Source organism: Sus scrofa, chromosome 3, assembly GCF_054392235.1.
Source record: "Sus scrofa isolate SSC_HxYL_T2T_F1_AM1 chromosome 3, Sscrofa_HxYL_maternal_Yorkshire_Landrace_v2.0, whole genome shotgun sequence".
Taxonomy (NCBI): Eukaryota; Metazoa; Chordata; class Mammalia; order Artiodactyla; family Suidae; genus Sus; species Sus scrofa.
In genome coordinates, this window is record NC_139385.1 from 1,444,423 (window position 1) to 1,467,191 (window position 22,769).

A 22,769-nucleotide genomic window follows, 5' to 3' on the forward strand; every position below is an offset into this window, starting at 1 on the left:
CATCGGCACCGCCTGGGAGCCTGCAGGAAACTGGCGCCGGGCCCGTGCCAGCCCTGTTGAGGCAGGGCCCGCATCCAAAGACCAGCAGGCGACCTTCCTGCTCGCCGAGCAGGAGAGGCCCTGGCTAAGAGGCTACTGAGAGGGATCCGCAGAAACCATGCAGCAGAAAGGAGCCACCCTGGGCACCCTCGACGCCTTGTGGGGAATGACGGCCCCAAGGACCGAGTGCAACAGCGGGCTCCCGGGCACAGCTCCGGGCTCACCCTTGCACGGGCCGCCGCAGCCTCGGCCACTGCATGGCCTGCCTCAGCGCCCACAGCCGCGCCTGGCACCACAGGCGGTGATCCTGCACGGGGCTGGCACAGCCGAGAACCGGCAGTGTTTGCCAGAAAGCCCACACTTCCCTGTGGACCCCAGGATGGACTGGATCCGCCCCTGGGGGTGACGGGGGCTTGGTCTTGGGGACAGAAGCCGGCGGCTGGAGCCTGGGAAGGGAGCACAACAGGCTGAGGGCCGAGGCGGGCGCCCGCCTCATCCCACCCCGAGGGCCTCGGCCACAAGATGGGGACGTGCCCGGAGAACCCAGAAGCCCTGCCCGAGGAGAGCACTGCTGAAGGCGAGGCCCAGGGACACTTCTGCGGGGGAGGCCTCAGCCCCGGGCTTCCGTCACTGCACGATGCTCCCCTCTGCCCCCCGCCCCCCGTGTCTCGAACTGACCCCAGGATGTATAGTCGGTGAGAGCACTCCCCCGGGGAGGCCACAGAGGAGGTTCTGAGGACAGAGCTGAGGAAGTGGCTCTGAGGGCTGCAGGCACCACCTCACGTCCAAACACGGGCACTGCAGGCAGGCGTCGGCCCTCCAGGCCCATGGAGAAGGCTAGGGTGCCCCCTCAGCGGCAGCCGCCACAGCTGGCGATGGCGCTCCTTTTGCCACCAAAAGTCCCAAGCAAGAAGGGAGAGGTGAGAGAACCAACGTGACAGCCAGGGCGTGAGGGGCAGAGCACAGCAGGGCCCGGGCTCTCCGCTGGCCCCCAGGCAGGACGGCACCCCAAGCAGACCTCACGCCCAGAAAGGCTCACTGACGTCCCCTCAAGTGACACAGCTCTGGGACACGGCTCACAGCTCCTCTCACACAGGGAAGGAGGGCGGGGGTGCACCCTGACGTCAGCGAGCAGCTCCAAACGCCAGACACGGGGCCCTAAGCCCTCCAGAAGGGGAAGCGGGCGCAGCCGGTGACAGCGACGATGGCTGCCTGCTTCCGAGCTGCAAAAGTGCAGGGGGTGTGTGCTGGCGGCCAAGGTCTGAGGGCATCAGAGCTGCCGCTGTGGAGGCAGGAAGCCCTCGGGGGCCGCAGCCACCTTCCTGCAGATGCCTGGCTCCGGGGGGTCGCCACGGGCGTCTGGGTTTTGCTGTTTTCCACAATTCTGGCCAAGTTTACTTCCTCTAAGGAATGTTCCCTGGTCTACTTGGTAGCCAGAAGACAATAAGCAGCTCTCTGCCGGTATTCGTGTGTGTGAACACCTGTGAGTCTCTACTCGGGGCGGGGCTGGGGGTGTCTACGCACAGCAGCCGCTCCCTCCACCGAGGGTCGAGTAACACACAGCGACGCGAGCCAGCACTTCTCAGAGCCACGCTCTCCACGACCCAACCCCCCCCCCCGGGGCATTGGACACAGCGCGTCCCAGCTGCAGTGCCACACTGGCCAGCTCCACCTGGCCTCCAGGCACAAACCTGGAGCACAAAGGCCCTTCCCAGATGCCAGAGGAAGGGCGCTGACGAGCTTGGGTGTGAAGCAAACAGCCGTGTTCTCCAGCTGGGGCGGCAGGCCGCTATCCGGCACAGCGCAAGGCAGGGCCCACAGGACAGCTGGGGCGGGGCACTGGGGGCCAAGGGAGCCAGTGCCAGGCCAGCCGGCAGGCACCCGAAGCGCCGGCTCACCCACCCCAGCGGCTGCCACACGTGACCAAGCAGGGAATGGAACCGGAGGGAGGGAGGGGAGACCGGATGGACGACCAGGAGGGACGAGTGGCGCACCAGCCACAAGGGGTCGGCAATGCCCGGCTGCCCTGTCCCCGCCCGGCTCCCACAGGGCCATCACATGCTCTCCCACCCCCACCTGGGAGGTCACAGCGCGTCTTGGGGGGAGAGAGAGGAAGAGATTGACTATTCCTTCAACAAACATCTGCAGGGCCTCGATTCCAGGCCAAGCGAACAAGCCCGAAGTCCCTGCACTTGCATGGAGCGCTCGTTCCACGGGGGAGAAATACACAACCAACGCACGAGGCAGGGGTCAGGCCAGGGAAAGCCCTGTGCAGCCTCTCCCACCAGCTGCCTCCGGAGCAGCGACAGGGAGGGAAGGGCACGCACGGGCACCTCAGCAACGTCCAGGGGCAGAAGCCTCAGCCAGGAGCCGCCCAGCGTGATCCAGGACAGAAACTAGGGGGCGACTCTTAGCAGACGAGGCGAGCAGGAGAGGGAGGGGTGGTGACACGGGGCGGGGGGTGGGGGGGACGGGGAAGAGCCCGGGACACCAGCAGGCCTTTGTGGCAAATGACATGGCGTGCCCCCAAGGGACAGGGTCCGCACGCACCGCGAGAGGCCCCTCCTGCCGCGGTGGGGCTGTGCGCGCAGGGCAAACCAGGGCAGGCGCTGTCACAACGGTCAGTCTGGACGTCCAGCAGCTGCGGTCCGGCGGGCAGAGGGATGAGGCAGTGGCGCCAGTGCCAAGAGCCAGGGTGGGGGAAGCTGGGAGGCCCCGGCGCGGGCCTCCCTCCTGAGAGGAGGAGCAGGGGAAACCCGGGTGAACCACAGAGAGCAGGGAGCCAGACCAGCACGGCCCTTCCACACCCGCGCCCCAGGAGGCCTGGCCCCAGCTGCTGGGCACAAACCCTGCAAACCTTCGACTGATGCCGACCCTGGCAGGGAGGGAGCAGTGTGACAGGCGGGCCCAAGTCCTGCCAGGAAATGGCCAGACCCAGAGCTGCCGTCACAGCACAGACCAGACAGGGCCAGTGACCAGGCGGACACAGCACAGGAAGGGCGCTGAGGGACAGGAACCACGTCAGCCAGACAGGCTCGTGTGCATGTGTCACAGCAGAACGGCAGAGTGGTCAGTGGTGGCACCAACCAGCCCTCGTTGCAGCTACCACCAACGCGAGCTGACCACCGGGCAGGGGCAGAGCCCTCGACTCACACGCAGTTTCTCCGGTAACGCCACACTGACCACTCAAGCCATCGGTCAGCGACGCGCCCACCTCGGAGGGCAGGAGAGAGGAGCTCAGGATAGCCCAGCGTGGCCCTCGGGGGAGCGGGACTCTGCACGCTGGTCGAAGGCCTTGCAGTCCGACGGCAAAGCCACTAACCACACGGGACTGTTTAAACACAGTCTCAATCGCAGGCACAGCGCCTCGCTCACATGGGCCACGTTTCGAGCGCTCGATGCTGTGTGTAGCCAGCCTGCCGCACCCGACGGCGCAGGCGCACGGCCAACAGCACCACGTGGGGCCTGGAACCGACGCGCCGCACGGATGCCACGGAGGAGGGCGCGGGGATGCCCCCTGGACACAGGCCGGCTCCACATTTCCCGCCGAAGTCCACTCACCCAGACCGGTTACGTCGTGGGGCACCGAGAGCTGAACGGACAGGCAAGGCCTCCATCTCCGGCTGCTGCCGTGCACGAGGAGGTGAGGGCTGGGGCGCAGGGCGCGCAGCTCATGGCTCCCTCGGACCCGCACCTTGGAGCGGGCCGGGGAGGGGTCCCTGGCGGGCAGCTGAGGCAGACTGGCTGGTTTCCCCAGGGTCCACACCACAGTCGGGCTTCCCTAGGGTCCCGAGCTCCCCGTCCAGACCACCAGGTGGCCACGGAAGCCCGCAGAGGCGGGCCCTGCACACGATGGCCAGACGGTGGACGGAGCACAGAGGGCTGAGGCAGAAGGGGGGCGTGGGGCAGAGCCGCACCAGCCCCGGCCTTCAGCCACCCACATGGCCCGGGCTGGGCTCCTGCAAACCCGACTTCCAGGCTCCCGTGATGGGTGCCCACAGGCAGCCAGGCCTCATCCCGTCCATCAGGCGCGGTGCGATCAACTGAGTCATGCACTCATGTACCCAATTCAACAAGCACTCGCTGGGTGCCCGCTGGGCAGGCCCGTCCCCAGGGCCAGGGAGCTTCCCTAGCAGGGGGACCAAGCACACAAGGAAGGAGCCGAGGGCAGGCGTGACAGGGCCCTTTCAGACCGAGTGCCAGGAAATGCACAAGCACAGACCAGGAGGCAGTGCCAGGCTGCACGCAGATGCCCAAGGAGGAGCGCCCCAGGCCAGGACGCTGGGGGCGCTGAGCCAGCTCTCACCCCTCTGGCCCAAGTCACTCGTGTCCAGGTCATGGACTTCAGCACTGGTCCACTGTGTCCCCACTTCCCAGGTCACAGGCTCACCCGCCTGGAAGGACCCGTGTTCCACGCTCCCACCTCTAGTCCAGGGCGCTAAGCACACTGGCCTCCGCAACCCGCACGTGGTCATCTAACAGGCTCTCGACAGCACCGAGTCCAAAACTGAACTCCCAGTGCCCCCCTGCCCTCACCTCCTCTTCTGCTGTGTTCTCCGTCGACCTGAGGCGAACCCGCCTCTTCACATGCCCTCACAAAGGCTTCCCCCCACGTCCTGGTGTCTCACCTGCCACCTCTGATCCACAGCAACCTGTGTCCCCATCTGCAGGTGTGTCCACACAGTCAACCGCTTCCTGTCTCTCCGGCCACCCAGGGAGGCACACCTTCTCAGCCCTAACGAGCCTGCTGGGACACTCAGCACAGCCATGCCCCCAACTATCCCAGAAGTCATACCTCCCCAGGGACCCCATAAAAGAGATCCTTAAAAAAAGGGACCCCGTAAAAGAGATCCTTTAAAAAAGGTACCCCCTAAGAGATCCTTAAAAAAAAGGTGCCCCATAAAAGAGATCCTTAAAAAAAGGGACCCCGTAAAAAGAGATCCTTTAAAAAAGCTACCCCTGAGATACTTTAAAAAAGATACCCCAGAAAAGAGATCCTTTAAAAAAGGTACCCCCTAAGAGATCCTTAAAAAAAAAGGTGCCCCATAAAAGAGATCCTTAAAAAAAGGGACCCCGTAAAAAGAGATCCTTAAAAAAAGGTACCCCATAATAAAGATCCTTAAAAAAAGGTACCCCTAAGAGATCCTTAAAAAAGGTACCCCATAATAAAGATCCTTAAAAAAGGTACCCCTAAGAGATCCTTTAAAAAAAAAGATACCCCAGAAAAGAGATCCTTAAAAAAAGGGACCCCGTAAAAGAGATCCTTTAAAAAAGGTACCCCTAAGAGATCCTTTAAAAAAAAAGGTACCCCAGAAAAGAGATCCCGACAACTCGTTAACACTCGCTCACCCCACGGGCACAGTCTACACACGTGACCCCCTCCGACAATCCCACGTGTTATCACCACCGCCCTCCCCACCGCCTGGATGGGAGGAAGAGGAAGGCTCACCGAAGGGGGACGCGGGGACACAGCCGAGGTGGGGGGGCCAGGACTGGAACGCGAGCAGCTGCTGCTCGGCCGCGTGAGCTTCCAAACCCTCTGTGTCCGAGCCAGCGTGAAATCACCAGGCACACAGGGACAGGTCCCTGATGGGCGTGAGTCTTCTGTCCCACGGCGGGCCCTGCTGGCCCCAGCACAGCTTGCGTCCACGATAACACACAGACACAGGTGACAGGGGCGACAAGGCCTCATTACGTCCCAGGAGATCAGAAGGACGGCCTGAATGCTCAGCACCGACAGTGGGAACAGAGCCTCATTAAGAGTCAGGAGTGTCATACTGATCTTACCCTTGGGAGGCAAAGAGAAACCCAGCAACCCGCCGACGCCCGGAAAACGCAGCAGCCGAGGGCACCACCTCCCGAGCTGGGTGGGAGCTGCTTCCTCCAGCTGTCCATCCCCGAGCCCCTGTCACCAAGTAACCACTAGCTCCTCCCAAGGCCGCCCGGAGCCCCCAGCACGGAGGAGGGCCTCGCCAGCTCCCCGGTCAGCAGGCCAGGCCAGGCCAGGGCCACAGGAAGCTCGCGAGGGACGGCCCGGAAGACTGGCCATCGTTCCAAGGCAAGAGCACGGCTCTGGGCACCTGGGGGCTCCTCAAACCGCCAGTGTGAGGCCCAGGGCTCTTCTGAGCCGTCTGCACCCAGAGGAGGGAAGACGTGCTGGGCAAAACCCACTGCAGTGTGAGGGCAGCCCGGGGCCCGACGTGCTTCGGCGTGGACAGGGGGCTCTCGAGGGCCGGCCGCACAGAGGGCCATCAGCCCCGGGAGCCGGCCCGGCAGGCGCACAGCGCACGGCAGGCGGAGGGAGGCGTGGAGAGGCCCGCGGGGCTCCTCCTTACACAGCGCAGGACGCGGCGTGAGGCTCCCCAGGCTGAACCGACGGCACACCCACGACGCGCGGCTCCTCTGGACCAGAGGAACGCGAGCCCAGGGCTGGCATCTACGACTCAGGGACCTGGGAGCCCGCTTCAAATGAGCACGTGGAGCTCGGCAGACGCACAGGCCAGGGCGCGCGTCCCGCTTTCACAGCTTCCGAGCTGCGGGGCTGGGGTTTCTCAGCTCTGAGGCAGCACCTCACTGCTCTCAGGTGACACACTGTCCGTGGGGTGCTCGGCACAGAGCCTGGCACCAGCAACCGCCCCATAAGCCCGCCGCCCTCACGGCCACACTGCCACACGCGTGGGGGGAACCACCGGGAGCCTGGGAGCCCGGGCTCCTCCCCACCCGCTCTCCGAGGCGGCCCTGCCTTTGTGGCAAAGCAGAGGACCGGCTGCGGCGGTCCCACCTGCCCCCGCACGGACTTCCCAGCCCGGTTCTTCAAGGTGGCCCGTGAGAGCCTGACAGACGACAGGCGGCTGAGGTCTGAGCCACGCAGAGGTGCCCGCTCCTGTCCCCACCTGGCCCTCAGCATCCTGGCTCCACAAACGGCAGGGCGGGGAGCCGCGCCCGAGGTGTGCGGTGGGCTGCCGGGTCCTCAAGACACCAGATGCTCGTGGGGCCCACGACGGCAGTGGCAGCATCTCGGGAGCTGTGTGTGGGGAGCGGTGACCGAGGACACAGCTAGACCCTCCCACAAACCCTGAAAACTCCCGGGGTCCTCAGCTCGCCTCGTGGACGGGACCGGCCTCCCAGAACCAAACGGGCGCTGGGGCGGCCACGCAGAAAGGCAAGGTCCCCGGGCTGTGACGAAACTCCTGCCCGAAGGCGCCGACAGACCCGTTTGTATTAGTGATGGATGGGGCCCCAGGGCTGTCCAAGGACGGCCAGCACGTGGGGACACAGAGAGGCTGGCCCCACGGTTCACGAAATGCCTCCGACAGAAAGGCCCCTACCAGCCCCCAGAACCCTGCACCACCCTGGCCCCACAGCCACAGAGGACTTGCCGGATCACAGCCGCACGTCACCCGGTGTCTCCTGAGCGCTACTCGGGGCCGGGCACCTACCGCCACCCCACCCCATCCTCCACACAGCCCTCCAAACACCAGCCCTGTTCTGACACAGCAAATCAAAGCTCAGGGCTGAGCAGACGCGCACAAAGCCAGCAAGGAAGTTCCTCGCTAACTGCTGGAAGGAGAAGGCAGCCCCTCTCCTGCAACTGGGGGCTCCACTAAGTTGGCATCTCTCAACGCCCCAGCCCTAGCACAGGGACGGGGCATGGCCTTCAGCCCACTGCCTTTTGGCTCAGCCTCTGCGCAGTGGGGCGCTCTGCTTCCACCTGCACCGCATTTCACTGCGAGCTGGGGTCAGGCCCCCTCGGCTGCTGCAAAGGCAGCGACACCGAGCACCTGGCAGAGGGGACGGCCCCGCAGGACGTGCTCCCGGGACTGGGCTCCACGGGCGCCGGCTCGACGCCTCCTGACTCATCTTCCAGGTGAGGAGCCCCTTCCAGCCCTCAGGACCCCGCCTGCCTGGACCCCAACTTTCACCTTCTTGCCACGGTGCTTCTTTCCGTCCACCCTGAACTTCCGCCTTTAAAGATGCGCAGAAATGACATCAGCTGTTCCAACCTCTCGAGGTTTCCTGGCCTCCACGCGGAACGCCGCCGCCACCACACAATGTCAGTTTGCTGCCCTCGAGGACAGCAGCTGCCAGACCCCTTGAGCACGAGCGGCACCGTGCCCATGTCCCTTCTCCACTCTGCTCACTAAGGGCCTTGCGGGCACGGGACCCCAGCCCCGCCACCCGCTCAGGGGCTTGCAGGGGACTCCACCATAAACGGGTGCAGCAGGAACCAGCCGACTGCTCCTCATCACCTGAGGCCTCAGCAACACTCCCGGGCTGCTCTGATGGGTTCTGCCACCCGGAAGAGGGACTGATGGGGACGGAGCCCTCCTGCGGGGCCTCCCCGAGATGATCCCGCACATGCGCCCAGGGCACGCACTGCACACAGGAAGTGCTCCTTCGATGGCCTCTCGGTCAGGACCATCCTGTCCACACACAGCGCCACGAGCACCCCCAGCGGGCAGGCAGCCGTCCCCAGGTCCTGGGCCCGTGCTGCCCGCCTCCCCTGCCCTGCCCTCCCGGGACCCATCAGGCAGCAGAGGTATGGCACACGGCTCTTTCCTGGGGTGCCCGGGACCCACCACTGCTCCCAGGGGCGGCTCTCAGAGGGCAGCCAAGGGTCCTGAGAGGGGCACGAGCTGCCAGGGGTCAGGTGACCACTGCCCACTGCGGAGGACTCCCTCCTGCCCTGGGAAGAGATGGGACGGCTGAGGCTGCATCGGCCCCTGCAGGCGAAGCGGCTGGGGGACCCGCGGCGGGACGTGCGCTCGTGGGTCTCCCAGAGGCGGAGCTGCCGCTGCTGGTCGGAGCAGGTGCTCTCTCTAAAAGCACCTCACAGTCTGGTGGGAGAAGAGGGCAGACACGTTTCCTTTCCCCTAATAGTTCATTCTGTTTCAAATCCAAAGTGAAAGAAAGAGGATCGCCTGGAAAAACGTTAAAGCTTTAATTTCAAATCACTTCTAATGCCCGTTTCATCTGACAGGAGCTTTGAAAGCAAAAGGCAGTCTTTATCATTTGAGGTTTTCAACTAAATTGATGTGATTATGTCCAACATAACCAGATGCTTCTAAAAGCCAATTTTCAAAGTGACATCAGCCTCCAAAATAAGAAGGCTCTCCTTCGGCTATTAATAAATTATTAACACACCATCTGCACGGGTTTGGGGGGAGGGGGCGGCAAACAGGCCGACCTCAAAGACCTGCCCAACGGCCGGTCAGCCAGGCAGTGCAGGGTCCCCGCGGGTCGGGGTTCCTCTGTGGTCACCGTCCTCTCAGCCTGTCCCCAAGCCCTTCGCTCACCGGAGGGGCTGACCTCACTCAGCCGTCCACCCCCAAGTCATTTAAGGGGAATCAGACTAGGTTAGCCCATCCTCTTGGGTGCCAGGGGCAGACAGCCAACCCCACTGGGCCGGTGAGACGTGGGGGGAAAAAAATTTGCTGGCACCAGGGATGCAGGAGAGGTTTCCTTGTTCCAAAAAGGAGCCCAAGAAGGAGGCGTCTGTTTCTGCCTCTGATGCAACACCCAGAGCCTGGGCAGCACCCCTGCACCACGAGAGACACCGGCCCGCGCACCAGTGCACGGAGGAGCCTACGTGCAGCTCGGTGAGCAGGAAGTTCTTGGGGTCTTGGTCCCATGCCTGGCCCCCAAGCCCCACAAAGCCCTGAAGTTCCCTGAGTGCTGCGTTAGGACCCCAGGTCTTCAGCCAGACCCCAGGCAGCTTTGCGGGAGGGCGGGGCTGGATGCCTGAGACACAACCACAGGAAGAGCGGCTGGAACTTTCAGCTCCACCCCCACCTCCAGGGAGGGGAGAGGGGCTAGAGACGACTCCGCCACCAGGGGCCACAAAACTCCGAAGCGCTGAACGAGGGGGTTCGGGAGTTCCGAGTTGGTGGACACGGTGGGGAGGGGGAGGGAGCTCCCCACCTACACCTCAGGCATCGCTTCCATCTGCCCCCTCCGAGCCGCTCCCTTTGTAATAAATCAGGAATCCTCCCCGCTTTCCTGAGTGTCAATCATTCTAGCAAATTGCCAGATGGGGGTGGGGATGAATCTGCAGTCAGACAGAAGTGGGGGTGGCCTGGGACACCACACCGAGCCCTTCACCTGTGGGGTCGGGCTGACCTGGGAACTGGCAGCAGAGCTGAAGTGACTCCGGGCTACCCAGCAGGTGCAACGCTGCACTCTTGGGGTCTGTAGGCACCACCGCCCACCCTGCGCTCCCGGTTCGGGGAGGACACAAACGCCCGGCTCTTCCTCCATGCAGGACCTCCGCGGAGTCCTCACACGCACAAACACTCAGACACGTGGGCCCGGGAGCCAGGTCTGCACACCTTCCAGGGGTCACTCAGAGCCCACGCTCCCACAGAGGAGGGAACACCCCTGGGGGGCACATGGCCCTCCTCCGAGACCCCACTCCGGGAAGCCAGCCCCAGGGTCCATCAGCCACAGCGTTCCAACAGCCCAGTGCCCGGGCCAGAACCGCAGGGCACCTCACAACCAGCAGGCCCAGATCCCGCTGGTCAGGCCTAGGCCCGGGACGGTGAGGCACGGCTGCTCTGAGCGGGGGACACCCACCAGCCCTCTGAGCGCGCGGTCGCCAGGCCTACCTGCTGGTGAGGGTGCTGTTTCTGTCCTTCAGGGTGAGCTCGCGCTGCTGCAGCTCCACGATGAAACTGGACAGCTCTTCCGGGGTCCTGGGGGTCAAGAACACAGGTCAGCGCCAGGGTGCCCTGGAAGGCCTGGCTCTCACTGCACCGGGGGGCCGCCTGGAGCCCCGCGACGAGTGAGGTCTGCGCCCCCAGCCCCAGGGCAGCCCCAGTGCAGTGCTGCGGCGCTGTGAACTCCCCACCGGGCGCACACCGAGCCCCCAGCCAGCAGACACGGGGACAGGATTTTTATAGGCCTCGATTTTATTTCACCTGTAAAAACAGGGTCACTACACAACAATGTCACCGTGCAGAGGCTCTCAAGTGAGGCTGAAAAGCACCCACCCAGCAGCTGGCAGAGGAGATGCCAGTGCATCTGAGTTTTCTTTCCTCGCCTCTCCTTCAAAATCCACACGGGACAACCGCAGCAGTGCGACAATAAGAAGAGATGCCGCGTGGGCCGGGCCTCGAAACTTCCAGCACTATTCCGGCTGAGGATCTCAGCCCAGACTCAGAACGCCCATTTGACAAAGGGGGAAACTGAGGCTCCAGGCCACCCTCCCTGAGCCGCACCCGCGCCGAGCCTCAGTCTGAACCCCTCCTCCAGCTCAGTGCCGCAGCTCAGGAAAAAACCCACCGAGAAGTCTGTGACACAAAGACGGCCGAGAGGCACGTGAAAAGATACGCAAGGCGCTAAGCAGTAGAGAAGTGCAAGTCAGAACCACCCCCCGGGTCAGAATGGCCGTCCCCAAGGTCTACAGACAGGAGCTCCCTGGCGGCTCAGAGGGTGAAGGACCTGGTGCTGTCACTGCTATGGCTCAGGTCACTACTGGGGCGCGGGTTCGATCCCTGGCCCAGGAACTTCCACATGCCATGGGTGCAGTCAAACAAATAAAGAGCCTATAGATAATAAGCACCGAGAAGGTGTGGAGAAAAGAGAACCCCGCCACTGCTGGGAGGAATGTAAACTGGTACAGTCACCATGGAAAACTGCATGGAGGGTCCTAAAAAAGCTAAAAACAGAACTACCATAGGATTCTGCAATCCCACTCCTGGACACATACCCAGAAAAGATGAAAACGCTAATTACAGGAGTTCCTGTCATGGCTCCGTGGTTAACGAATCCGACTAGGAACCATGAGGTTGTGGGTTCGATCCCTGGTCTTGCTCAGTGGGTTAAGGATCCGGCGTTGCCATGAGCCGTGGTGTAGGTTGCAGCCACAGCTCGGATCCCGCGTGGCTGTGGCTCTGGTGTAGGCCGGCGGCTACAGCGCCAATTAGACCCCCTAGCCTGGGAACCTCCATATGCCACAGGTGCGGCCCTAAAAAGACAAAAAGAGAAAAGAAAACTCTAATTAGAAAAGACATATGCACACCTACGTCCTCAGCAGCACTACTCACAACGGCCAGGACATGGAAACAACCTAAATGTCCATCAACAGAAGAATGGATAAAGAAGAGAACACACACACACACACACACACGAACACTTGTCAGCCATTAAAAAAAAGAACTAATGCCATCTGCACCAACAAGGATGGACTCAGAGATTCTCACACTAAGGAAAGTAAGTCAGAGAAAAACAAACACCTATGAGGTCACCTATATGTGGAGTCCAAAACATGACAGAAAGGAGCCTATCGAGCAAACAGACACAGAAAACGAACTTACGGTTAACCAAGGGGGCGGCTGGGGGAGGAGGGGGTTAACCAAGGGGGCGGCTGGGGGAGGAGGGGGTAACCAAGGGAGCGGCTGGGGGAGGAGGGGGTTAACCAAGGGAGCGGCTGGGGGAGGAGGGGGTAACCAAGGGAGCGGCTGGGGGAGGAGGGGGTTAACCAAGGGGGCGGCTGGGGGAGGAGGGGGTAACCAAGGGAGCGGCTGGGGGAGGAGGGGGTTAACCAAGGGAGCGGCTGGGGGAGGAGGGGGTTAACCAAGGGGGCGGCTGGGGGAGGAGGGGGTAACCAAGGGAGCGGCTGGGGGAGGAGGGGGTTAACCAAGGGAGCGGCTGGGGGAGGAGGGGGTAACCAAGGGAGCGGCTGGGGGAGGAGGGGGTTAACCAAGGGGGCGGCTGGGGGAGGAGGGGGTTAACCAAGGGGGCGGCTGGGGGAGGAGGGGGTTAACCAAGGGGGCGGCTGGGGGAGGAGGGGGAGGAAGAGCTCGGGATGGACACACCCGCGCCAGCACTTATAAACCAACCAACAGGGACCTCCTGCACAGCCCGGGGAACGCTCAGCATCCTGTAATAACCTGCAACGGAACAGAATGTGCAGAAGAACAGATGCATGTGTGCAACTCAATCTCCGGGCTGTACACCTGAGACCAGCACAACCCTGTAAACGGACTGCTCTCCATTTTTAAAAACGGTGAGGAGAAAGAATGTCTCGGAGAGACAGGTGGACACCCACGGAGGGTTTACATGCCCCCACCCAGCATGGACACAAAGCCCAACAGCTCCTGGCATGGGTACAAGCCCGGGGACCTAGCCCAGGGCTGCAGGGCGATGGTCCCGTCCAGAAAACGACCGCTCCAGCGCTGAGACCAAGGGGGCTGGGAGCCGAGCTACACCAACACCACCCCTCTGGGAAGAGAGGCCCACTGGTCAAGGCTACAAAGAGGGGCTGCTGGTCAGCTCGGAACTCCAAGGCCCCCTCCCCGGCCCCCAGCGCCTGCACAGTGCGCGCTTCCAGAAAGCACTCTGAGGGCTCTGCTGCCCCACCAGTGAAGCCCTCCTGCGGAAGTCGGCAGCTGCAGCCCCATCACACCCAAGGGCCGCACACGGAGACCTGCTGCAACCCAGCCTCCGGCCCACGTCCCACACCCCAGGGCCTCTTCGCCCCCACTGGCCTTCCTCCGCCACCCGAACACAATAATCCGTCCGTGCCCCGACCTCCAGGAGAGTTAACCCCGGGCCTGCGAAGCGCTCCCCTCTCTCCCCAAGCCCAGCCCGTTCTCAGAGGAGAGGCGGCCGGAAAGCAGCCCCGCAGCCTCTCCCGCCCTATCACGAGGCTGCATGGCACCCCCTCGGTGTCGGAGGAGGGTCTCCCGGTGCCTGCCGTCCCTGCAGCGCGAGGCTGAGATCTCCGCTCACAGCAGCAGGTCCTGAAAGCCCAGCACAGCCCCCACACAGGGCCTCCGCCGCCACCACTTCCCCCGCAGGCGCCCCTGGCCCTCGCTGTCAGGTCCCCTCACGAGGCTCTCCCCGACCTCAGAGGCAGAGTCCCTCACCAGATATTTGGCGAGGACGCGGCCTCGATGTGTAAGGAAGCACCGGGCAAGATTTCTACCCATGCCCGGACCACGACACGAGCCAGCTCTGCAGACTAGAGAACAGTAACACGAGGACTTCCTGCTGCGGTTCAGAGGAAATGAATCCGACTCGCATCCGTGAGCACATGGGTTCGATCCCTGGCCTTGCTCAGTGGGTTAAGGATCCGACGTTGCCGCGAGCTGGGGTATAGGTCACAGACAGCAGCTCAGATCCCAGGTGGCCGTGGCTGTGGCTGTGGCTGTGGTGCAGGCCGGCAGCTACAGCTCGGATTCGACCCCTAGCCTGGGAACCTCCACATGCCATTCAAACAGCCTTAAAAAGCCAAATAATAATAGAAAAGTTACGCTGAAAAGATGTTAACCAGTAAAAGAGCTCTGAGAGGCTGAAATCTAAGAAGGGGAGAGGTGGAACCAGCCTTGAATGCCAGTTGCCCATTTTTTTCAGAACTTCCATTTTCTAACCTCAAGGAGTTCAAAGTGCTAATACAAAAATAGGTAAGCAAAACAAATAAGCCCTTTTAAGCCAGGAGATGTTTTTTCTGAACACATTTTAAAGAGATTTAATCGTTTTCTCTTTTTCTATGTTAGTCACAGGAGAACACAAACTGTTCCTACATCAGTGAAAAGACTATTTAAAACAAACGAAACTATCTGCATGTCCACCTCTGCAGGGCCCCGGTCCATGTGGGCCGGACACCAGCCACCGCTGTCGAGGCAGCAGCCGGGTGCCCAGGGGTGGCTGGGGGAGCAGGACCCGGCCGCCGCCTCCTCGCACACCCTCCCGGGCTCGGGCCTGGGGCAGAGGGCAGGGTCCGTGTCGGGGAGGCGGCTCTCTCCCCGAGGCGCCCCCGCAGGAGCCTCCCCGGAGGGTGGAGAGCCACCCAGGGAACTGGGGAGCCGAGCAATTCAGCAGCAGGAGCCTGGCCCTGAGCTGCAAACCAGCCCCAGGAAGGCGAGCCAGGGTAACAGGCAGGAAGGCGAGCCAGACGCTATAGACTCTCCGTTCACCGAGGCTCCCGCTTCGGGAAGAAAAGATCTGAAATGTAACGATTTAATAATGGGGGGGGCCCTACCGTCAAAAGAAGAGGCAAATGAACGAATACGCCCTCCTTCAGAAACGCCCCACCCCTCGCTGGCTCGGCACCAGCGTCCCTCCGTGACACCTGCGGGTCAGGCTGCCGCCCGCCCGCACAGCCACCTCCTGGCGGCCTGGGTCACTCTTCAACCGAGCGGCACCGAGGCCAGCAGAACCCAAATCCTTTGGAACCTCGGAGCCGCTGTTCCAACAAAGCATCAAGGAGCCTGGCTCCAAATTCAAAGAAACCAAGCAGGACCCTGGCTCTCCTGCACCCCTCTGTCCCCTCCGCCCCACCAAGCAGCCTGGCATGCAAACGAGGACCCCAGCGCCTGAGGAGCCCCCGCGGCGCGTGCTCTGAGTTTCCGCCCCTCCTCCAGAAAGGGCAGACAGAGAGCTCTGCAACAACAGCAAGAATAGATACACACGTACATACAATACCTACACACACACACACTGAAAAAAGCAAAGCCAGGGACGAGGTTAGAGGCAGCCCAACTAAAAACACCTGTGTGGAGGTAAGAACGGATAAGAAAATGCTCACAAAAGGCCAGAGTCACATTACAGTTGCAAAATTCCTCATTTTTTTTTTTCATTTTTCAAAACGATTCTATGATTTTGTTGTGAGACTCTGTCCAAGAGCAGTGTTGTTTTTAGACTGTACTGTCCAGCTGTGGACACAGCACTGCCTTCCGACGTGCCTCCTTCGGCCCCGCTCCCAGGCCGGAGCCGAGCGCAGGGAAGGACAGCAGCACCACGGGCACAAGGGGGAGGCCGGGGGCGGGGGGCAGGAGCAGCAACGCTGACTTCTGGGCCTCGGGAGGGGCGTTCCTTCGTTCGGACCCCAAGTGACCACCCGGCCGCAGGTGGGGCCTGGCCAGCCCTGCCACACGCCGAGCGCCCAGACCCTGCTCCCCAGAAGCGCACCCTCCTCCTGGGGGCGCTGGTGAGTCGGGCCCAAGCGCCAAGTGTCTGATCCATTTGCGTACCCCGACCCGGGGGCCGCGCCTCGTTTCTGGAGAAAGTCACCCGTTTGCAGGCACATTCACAGACCGTAACCTAGAAAGACTCCCCCTAACTGATGACGCCTTCGGGCTGACCCGGCCGGCAGGCACAGTGACTGGGTCTTGAACAGCCTGGGCAACACCTGCATTTCTCTGGGTGGGAATTTATATCACACGCATAAATACAAACTAAGGGGAAACCACACACAGCACACTCCCGAGGTGGAAGGGCCCCTGGCAAGACCCAGCTGCAGAGGCGGGCTTCCTCGGGGAGCACCCAGCACAGCTCAAGCCCGGGGTGCTCAGGACACGTGGAGAAAGGCAAACCCAGGAGCCCGGAGGTCAGGCGGCGGGGCCTCACGGCCTCGCTCCGTGGGGCCAGGGGACCGCGGCTCCGCCACCACCCAGCCTTCAATGAGCTCCGGGAGCAGACGGAGAGAGGTTCTTGAGGAGCTGTTGAATCAAGAAGGATGATTAAACAACCGCAGCCTTCAGCACACACCCCATCAAAGACGAGAGGCCAGAGGACCTCCGACGGGCAGGGAGAGTGTTTATTTTCCAGACCTCCTGACCTCGTGCGTGGCCAGAGCCCCTTGGAGGTGTTTACCGAGGGTGCGCGGGGGGGTCAGGCGCACGCCTGTGCCCAGCAGCAGTCGGCCAAGTGTCATCGCAGCCCAGAACGGCACCAGCAGGCTCCGCAACGAGCTCCCTCCACCTGAAACTGCCACTTCACATCTCCAAAGCGGAAGGCTTCAGAGGGCCTCGGGATCCTGCGACTCAGAGATGACAGGCAAGCGACAGCTCCTACGGCAGCCCAAGCTGTGACATGGGCTGTTCAAAACTCTGGCTTCAGCTGCGAAGCCTTTTAACTCTAACTGGTGGACTTTAAAGGAGGGGAAAAGGCTTTGTTCAGTCTGCAGCTGAATTTTGACTCCAACTCAGCTGTGAGCAAAACAGGAGGCCTGGGGAGTCGAGCCCAGCGGTTTATTTTCAAGACAGAGGCTTTCCAGCCCCAGCAGCAGCTATTTCGAGGCTCCTAACAGCAGATGCCAGGACTCTTGTTGAAGCTCAAAGTGCCGTTTCAATGGCTCTGGGAGACGTGGGATCGAGAGGGCTCCAATTGCTAAAATGAATCAAACAGCAACAACCACAAAACTCACTGACAAGCAAGAAACCTCAAGCTCTCTTCCAAGGCGCTATTTTCCAGAAGCCCCCAGGGCCCAGGGCCACGGTCCAGAGGCTGGGCCTCCGTCGCAGGGTCCCGCAGGTTGGGAACAGGCCCAAGTGAGGTGGGACTGCCACAGACAGGCTGTTTCCGCAGAAAGCATGCAGAACTGGGACTGGGAGACAGACAGCAAAACCCGATGCCACAGCCCAAAGGAGGAAAAGCACACGCACCTGCCCAGTCACAGGGGCGACAGGACGGCCTGGGAAGCCAGGTTCTTTTCCCCCCTGTGACGCAGCCGCGCACGGAGGCTGGGAAGGCTTCCTGTCACCAAGCGCTGACTGAAGATAAAGCCTGGGAAGTCCAGGGCGGGGAGAAGCAGCCACTGCTGCCTCAAAGGAGCGGGCCCACCCCGTGCGGCCAGGTTTGATCGCGCCCTTCCAGCAGTGCTCCCTGCGCACCCGGCCCCGCGGCCCCCGGGCTGGCTGGCGGGCCTGCAGGGAAAGGAAGGCTGGGACCCTGGACTGGTCCTGAGGCCGCAGGCACCCACCTGCAGGGGACCTACGAAGGCCCTCAGTCCCTCTCGGCCGCACACACGTGGGGACGCTCGTCAAGCAGTGGCCAAGGGCAGTTTCCACGTCACACAAGGACTCAGTCCTCATCAGCCACGGACGGCCTGCCGGCAAGAGAGGCGCCAAAGGCGTCTGCTTCTCCAGACGTCTCACGTCGGCACCCGGGCAGGCTGTGCCGCTGGGACCCAGAGCCGTGGAGCAGAGCGCCTGCCTGGGAGGGAGGGCCCTCCGGGCCGGGGGTCCCATGTCTCGGGTGGGGAGAATCCTGGTCACCGGTGTCGTGGCCGCTGGGTCCTCCCTTGCTGTGACCACTCACCTCGGGAAGGACGTGACGGCGGTTTTCCGTGGTGGTTTAAGTACATGAGGAGCAGGTGTTCCCACTGAGCTCTGACAACCTGGGGGTGGTCCTCGGAGAACCACCCCGCTCCCCCCGCCTCCCCGCGGCCTGCAGGCCCTGTGCCCCGAGCTGCTGCCTCCGTCCTGAGGCTTCCCCTGCGACGGACACGCCTGGAAACAGCCATCGTGCTCGCCAGCCTCAACCCCAACCTTCCGCTCCAGTCAGGCTGCCTTCAGAACACACCCAAACTCGGCTGCCCTGTACCACTCTGCCACCGCCGCCGCCCACCGGACAGCCCCTCAGCCTGGTAACAACCGCCCTTGCTTCCAGACCCACCCTGAAGCACCGGCAGCAACACGACAGCTACAGCGGTGACTCTGAATTCAGGCTACGGCACAGGCCGCTCCTGTCCAAACTCCCCAGTGCGCGTCCAGCACGAGGCCCAGCGAGACCCCAAGTCCCCAAGGGAGGGAGCCTGCGAGGCCCCAGGCAGACGACCACACCTGCCCCTCAGCCCCGATCACTAGCCGCGAGCCACCCCCACCACAGGGCCTTTGCACGCCCCTTGCAGCCGACTCCGCCCTGGGGGTCCACGTGCCACGCACCCTCTGAAACTCCCTCGCGCCTCTGCCCAAGCGAGGCCCACCTCTCCCGTGGCTCTGCCCCAGCCATCCTGCTCAGACCTGCACTGCTCTCCTTCACGAAAAACGTCACCATCCTGGAGGCCAGGCATGCACCTGTCACCTCTGCTTCCACTGGGACGCCAGCGCCGTCGAGGCGAGGAACTGTTTTCTACTTTGTCCTGCCATCTCATTGGCTGTGCGCCCAGAATCACGCCTGGTACAGCGGCAGCCCTGCACAGACCGGAGCTGGATCAACGGCAACCATGATACCTTGTCAGAACAACAACTGTCCAACTAAATTCCACTCGAGCTGGAACTCAGATGATTGCCTCAGAGTTTAGTATGACTAGTTAAATAAGTCACAGTCTATCCACACAATGGACTCTTCTACAATAAAGAGAAAAGGACAGAGAATCTTTTTATGTTAATATGTGACCACTAAATAAAAATACAAGAAGCAGAACATGAGTCTACTACGTGCCACCTTTTGTATAAAAGAAATAGACGGTAAATGAGCTTAGCTATACTGGTTCAAACATGCCTAAAAAAAATGCCCAGAAAGCCAAGACAGAAAGAGCTGCTTCCTACCAGGGGAATGGAAGGAACAAGACTGTTATCATTATAAGGCTTTTTAAAAAGTTTCCCTATTTATACCAAGGAAATACAATACCCATTCGAAAAATAACTTTTTAAGACTTATCATTACAAACTTATACTGCAGAATGAGATACCAAACAAAATTTGTCTAAAAAGAAAACTTTTTCCATGATGAATTAATGCACAACATCTAATTATAACCACTTACAATGAAACCATCATATAGCCTTTCTAAATAATGTTTAGCTAACACAAAGCATGATGTGCCATTTAAGTGAGGCAAAAATATATTAATAAAAGACTCCCCACCTGACATGTGATTATCAAGACTGGTCACTGATCCCAAAAGTTGGCTAAAGGAGGGAACCAACACACACACACACACACACACACACACACACACACACACACACACACGTCTGTGTATGAACACACACACACACAACCATTTTAACTTAAAATATTACAAGTATACAATCATTCCACAAGCTGCAAACTTTTTCTTCAAATATGGGTGCCCTAAAGTGAATTTCATCTTACTTTTTGCCTAAACCACAAAATATAACCCATGATTTTAGCTTTCTTTAAAATGGACAATGGTGGAGTTCCCATCGTGACGCAGCGGTGAACGAATCCGTCTAGGAACCATGAGGTTGCGGGTTTGATCCCTGGCCCTGCTCAGTGGGTTAAGGATCCGGCGTTGCCGTGAGCTGTGGTGTAGGTTACAGACACGGCTCGGATCCCGCGTTGCTGTGGTACTGGCGTAGGCTGGTGGCTACAGCTCCAATTAGGCCCATAGCCTGGGACCCTCTACATACCAAGAGAGCGGCCCAAGAAATGGCAAAAAGACAAAAAAATAAATAAAATAAAAATAAAAATAAAAAATAAAATGGACAACTGCAATCTTCCTAAATTTTACAACTTTTCTCCTCATCTTTTACTGTCCATTCGCTTTATTCAACAGCTTTTTAGCAATTCTCTTTTGAGACTTTCCAAAGCACTCAACTTTGTTTTCACAGAAACAGGGCTTCCGTCAAACATTTTTCACCAGACTCTACAATGTTTAATGAAATTATCTGGTTACAGTAACATGTGCAACTGGCGGAAAGGGGCTCACCTGGGACAGACCGGCACCACGTCCCAGGAGCAACCCAGTGGGCAAGCGCCACAACCGGCGGCGCCGTCCGCAACCACCCAGGCAAACGGATGAGAAAGGGGCTGGAGGGCCACATGGTCCCAGAGGAACTGCTCTCAACCCGAGCATGGGGACGGGGCGGCTGTGTCCACTTTGCCAAGACACTCTTTTCTATGGAAAACACATTTCAAAACAATGTTTTCAAATCGGCCTATGTCCCGAGCCTCGCCACGCTGCAGAATCTATCGGAACAGCTCAGAGAAAGAATGCGGGGCACTGGCCAACGGAGGGGGCAACCAGGCGCAGCGCGCGCACAAGAGCTGCTCCCAGGTCTCCCCAGTAAGCGGACACGACGCGGAGACGGGTGATGGGCACACAGCGCAGATTCCTCAAAGCAGCAGCGGCACAGAGAGGCGGCGGCGAGCAGGGACTGCCCCGAATTCCACCTCCGATCATTCCTCGTTCCGCCGCCTCTGACAGCCATCAGCCTCCGCCAACGTCGGTCCCCTCACCAGGAGAATGAAGACCATGGCGGGAGGCTCGACCCGCGGCTGTCCTGAGAACACTGCGCATAAAGGACTCGGGCGGGAGGTCTCGGACTGTCCCTCTGACGGACGGGCAGTTATGACGGAACACCCAACCAAACGCCGCCTGCGCCCACTGAGAAAGCCAAGCGGCCCTTGCCAGTCGCCCGCAGGACTTCGCGAGGGAGACTGACATCAGTCAGCATGTCCCCGCCTGGGCTCCGTCCCCCGCACCAGCGACTGCTGTGCAAACACGGGCCTACCGTGAGGACGCACCTCCAGCCTCAGCCTCCTTCCCGAAGAGACTCGAGCAGACTCTGAGCATCGCCAGCCTCGGGGCCACAAGTGCCCTTAACAGGAGATCAAAGGGCACGGGCACAGCGGAAGGGCTGCTCCGGAGTCACCAGGTCACACCAGGCGGCTCTGACTCCCTCCTGGACCATGACACAAGCACAACCTGCAGAGCTGCGGCAGGCAGGGCATCAGCAGCGACCTGGGACGCCCACTGGACCCATGAGGCGCTCGTCACTGCCGGCGATGGAGCCTCCAGGACAAGGCCCGGTGCCCTGCCCCTGCCCAACTGCACCTGGTCGCCTGGCACTGATAGTGGTGCCTGTCCGTTTCCAGGTGATAGAAAACCCAGACAGCCATCTGTTCGCGGACAGAATCAGAGTCCCCAAAACCCACCCTGGGATGGGGGGTGGGTATGGCGAGGAGGGAGGGGAGAAACCGGGAGCCTGGCGGCCTGCACAGCCAGGCTAGGCCCCCAGAGACGCCCAGGGCACAATAAAGACGAGCCTGCGGCCAGTTCAGTCTCCAGTCAGGGAGGCCTCTGGTCAGTGGCGCCTGTGAAAGAGGAGGTCCCGGAGGCCACACTGACGGCCTCCATCAGGATGCCGGGGGTCACGAGGTCACTCCTTAAGTGACTTCAGCACAACCACAGGCTCCTCTGGGTGCGGAATCTCCAAGGACAGCCAGACAGGCGAGCAAAGTCCAGGCGACAGTCAGCAGCACCAGCCACCCAACTGTCCCCACGCAGGCCCTCGAACGCCGCCACAGCCCAACTCGGACAGCAGCCATCATCTGGACAACCAGGCAGTGGCCCCTGGGCCCCGCACGACCGAGTCCATGTCCACCAGCAGCAACACAGCCGAACTGCTTCAGGGAAACGAACTACGGAGGTCCCCAGACACATGTAAATAAAACGAAGAAATGTCAAATTTACAGTTGCTGCCTTCGAATTCCTCCTCCTAGCTCAGGCAGGATTAAAAGGACTTCAAAGCAGCCTGGGTTCCAATTAAGCCAGTGTGGCCACCCCAGGGGTGCCAGAATATTCCTCTGATTAACAAGAGGCGCTCTTTGAACTGTGTGAGCTAAAAAAAGCTCGCAGAACCTTTCAAACAAATGCCATAATTTTCACTCCCTGTTCTCTCACCCTTTGGAAAAGTTGATCTTTTGAATGCTTTAAATAATGAAAAAAGTGGCAGGATAACGGACCCAAACACAACTTTAGCCAGGAGCTCAGAAGAGGAGTGGCGAGGGGGGGCTTAGGACACAAGCGGATGCCCGCAGGCCGGCCTCCAGGAGGGAGGGCACTGCCGCCGCCCTGAGTCTACATCAAGGCCCGTCCACGCCACCCGTGAGAGCAGAGCTGCTGAGCTGGGAGGTGTGGCGGGAGCCTGGGCGCACACGCACCACGGAGCCGCGCGATGAGGGCCTCCAAGGCGGAGAGGCCCTGAGCAGCTCATGCCTGGCAGACCCGCTCACAAGAGCAGCGCCACGGGGCCA

At 60.9% G+C, this 22,769-nt stretch overlaps 1 protein-coding gene across 7 annotated transcripts in view; it reads right to left on the reverse strand.

The window, feature by feature from the left end:
* MAD1L1 (mitotic arrest deficient 1 like 1) overlaps nt 1–22,769 on the reverse strand; it is a 309,825-nt gene that overhangs the window by 222,725 nt on the left and 64,331 nt on the right. For 6 of the 7 annotated variants that reach the window (XR_014839941.1, XR_014839939.1, XR_014839942.1 and 3 more), the window contains exon 10: nt 10,644–10,730. The exons of the other annotated variant lie outside the window; for it this stretch is intronic. Coding sequence is in view for 3 of the 6 variants with exons in the window: in XM_085016335.1 (XP_084872461.1) it covers nt 10,644–10,730 (87 nt within the window). In the remaining 3 variants the exon portion in view is untranslated. The remainder of the gene's footprint in view (nt 1–10,643; nt 10,731–22,769) is intronic. 7 annotated transcript variants of the gene reach the window in all.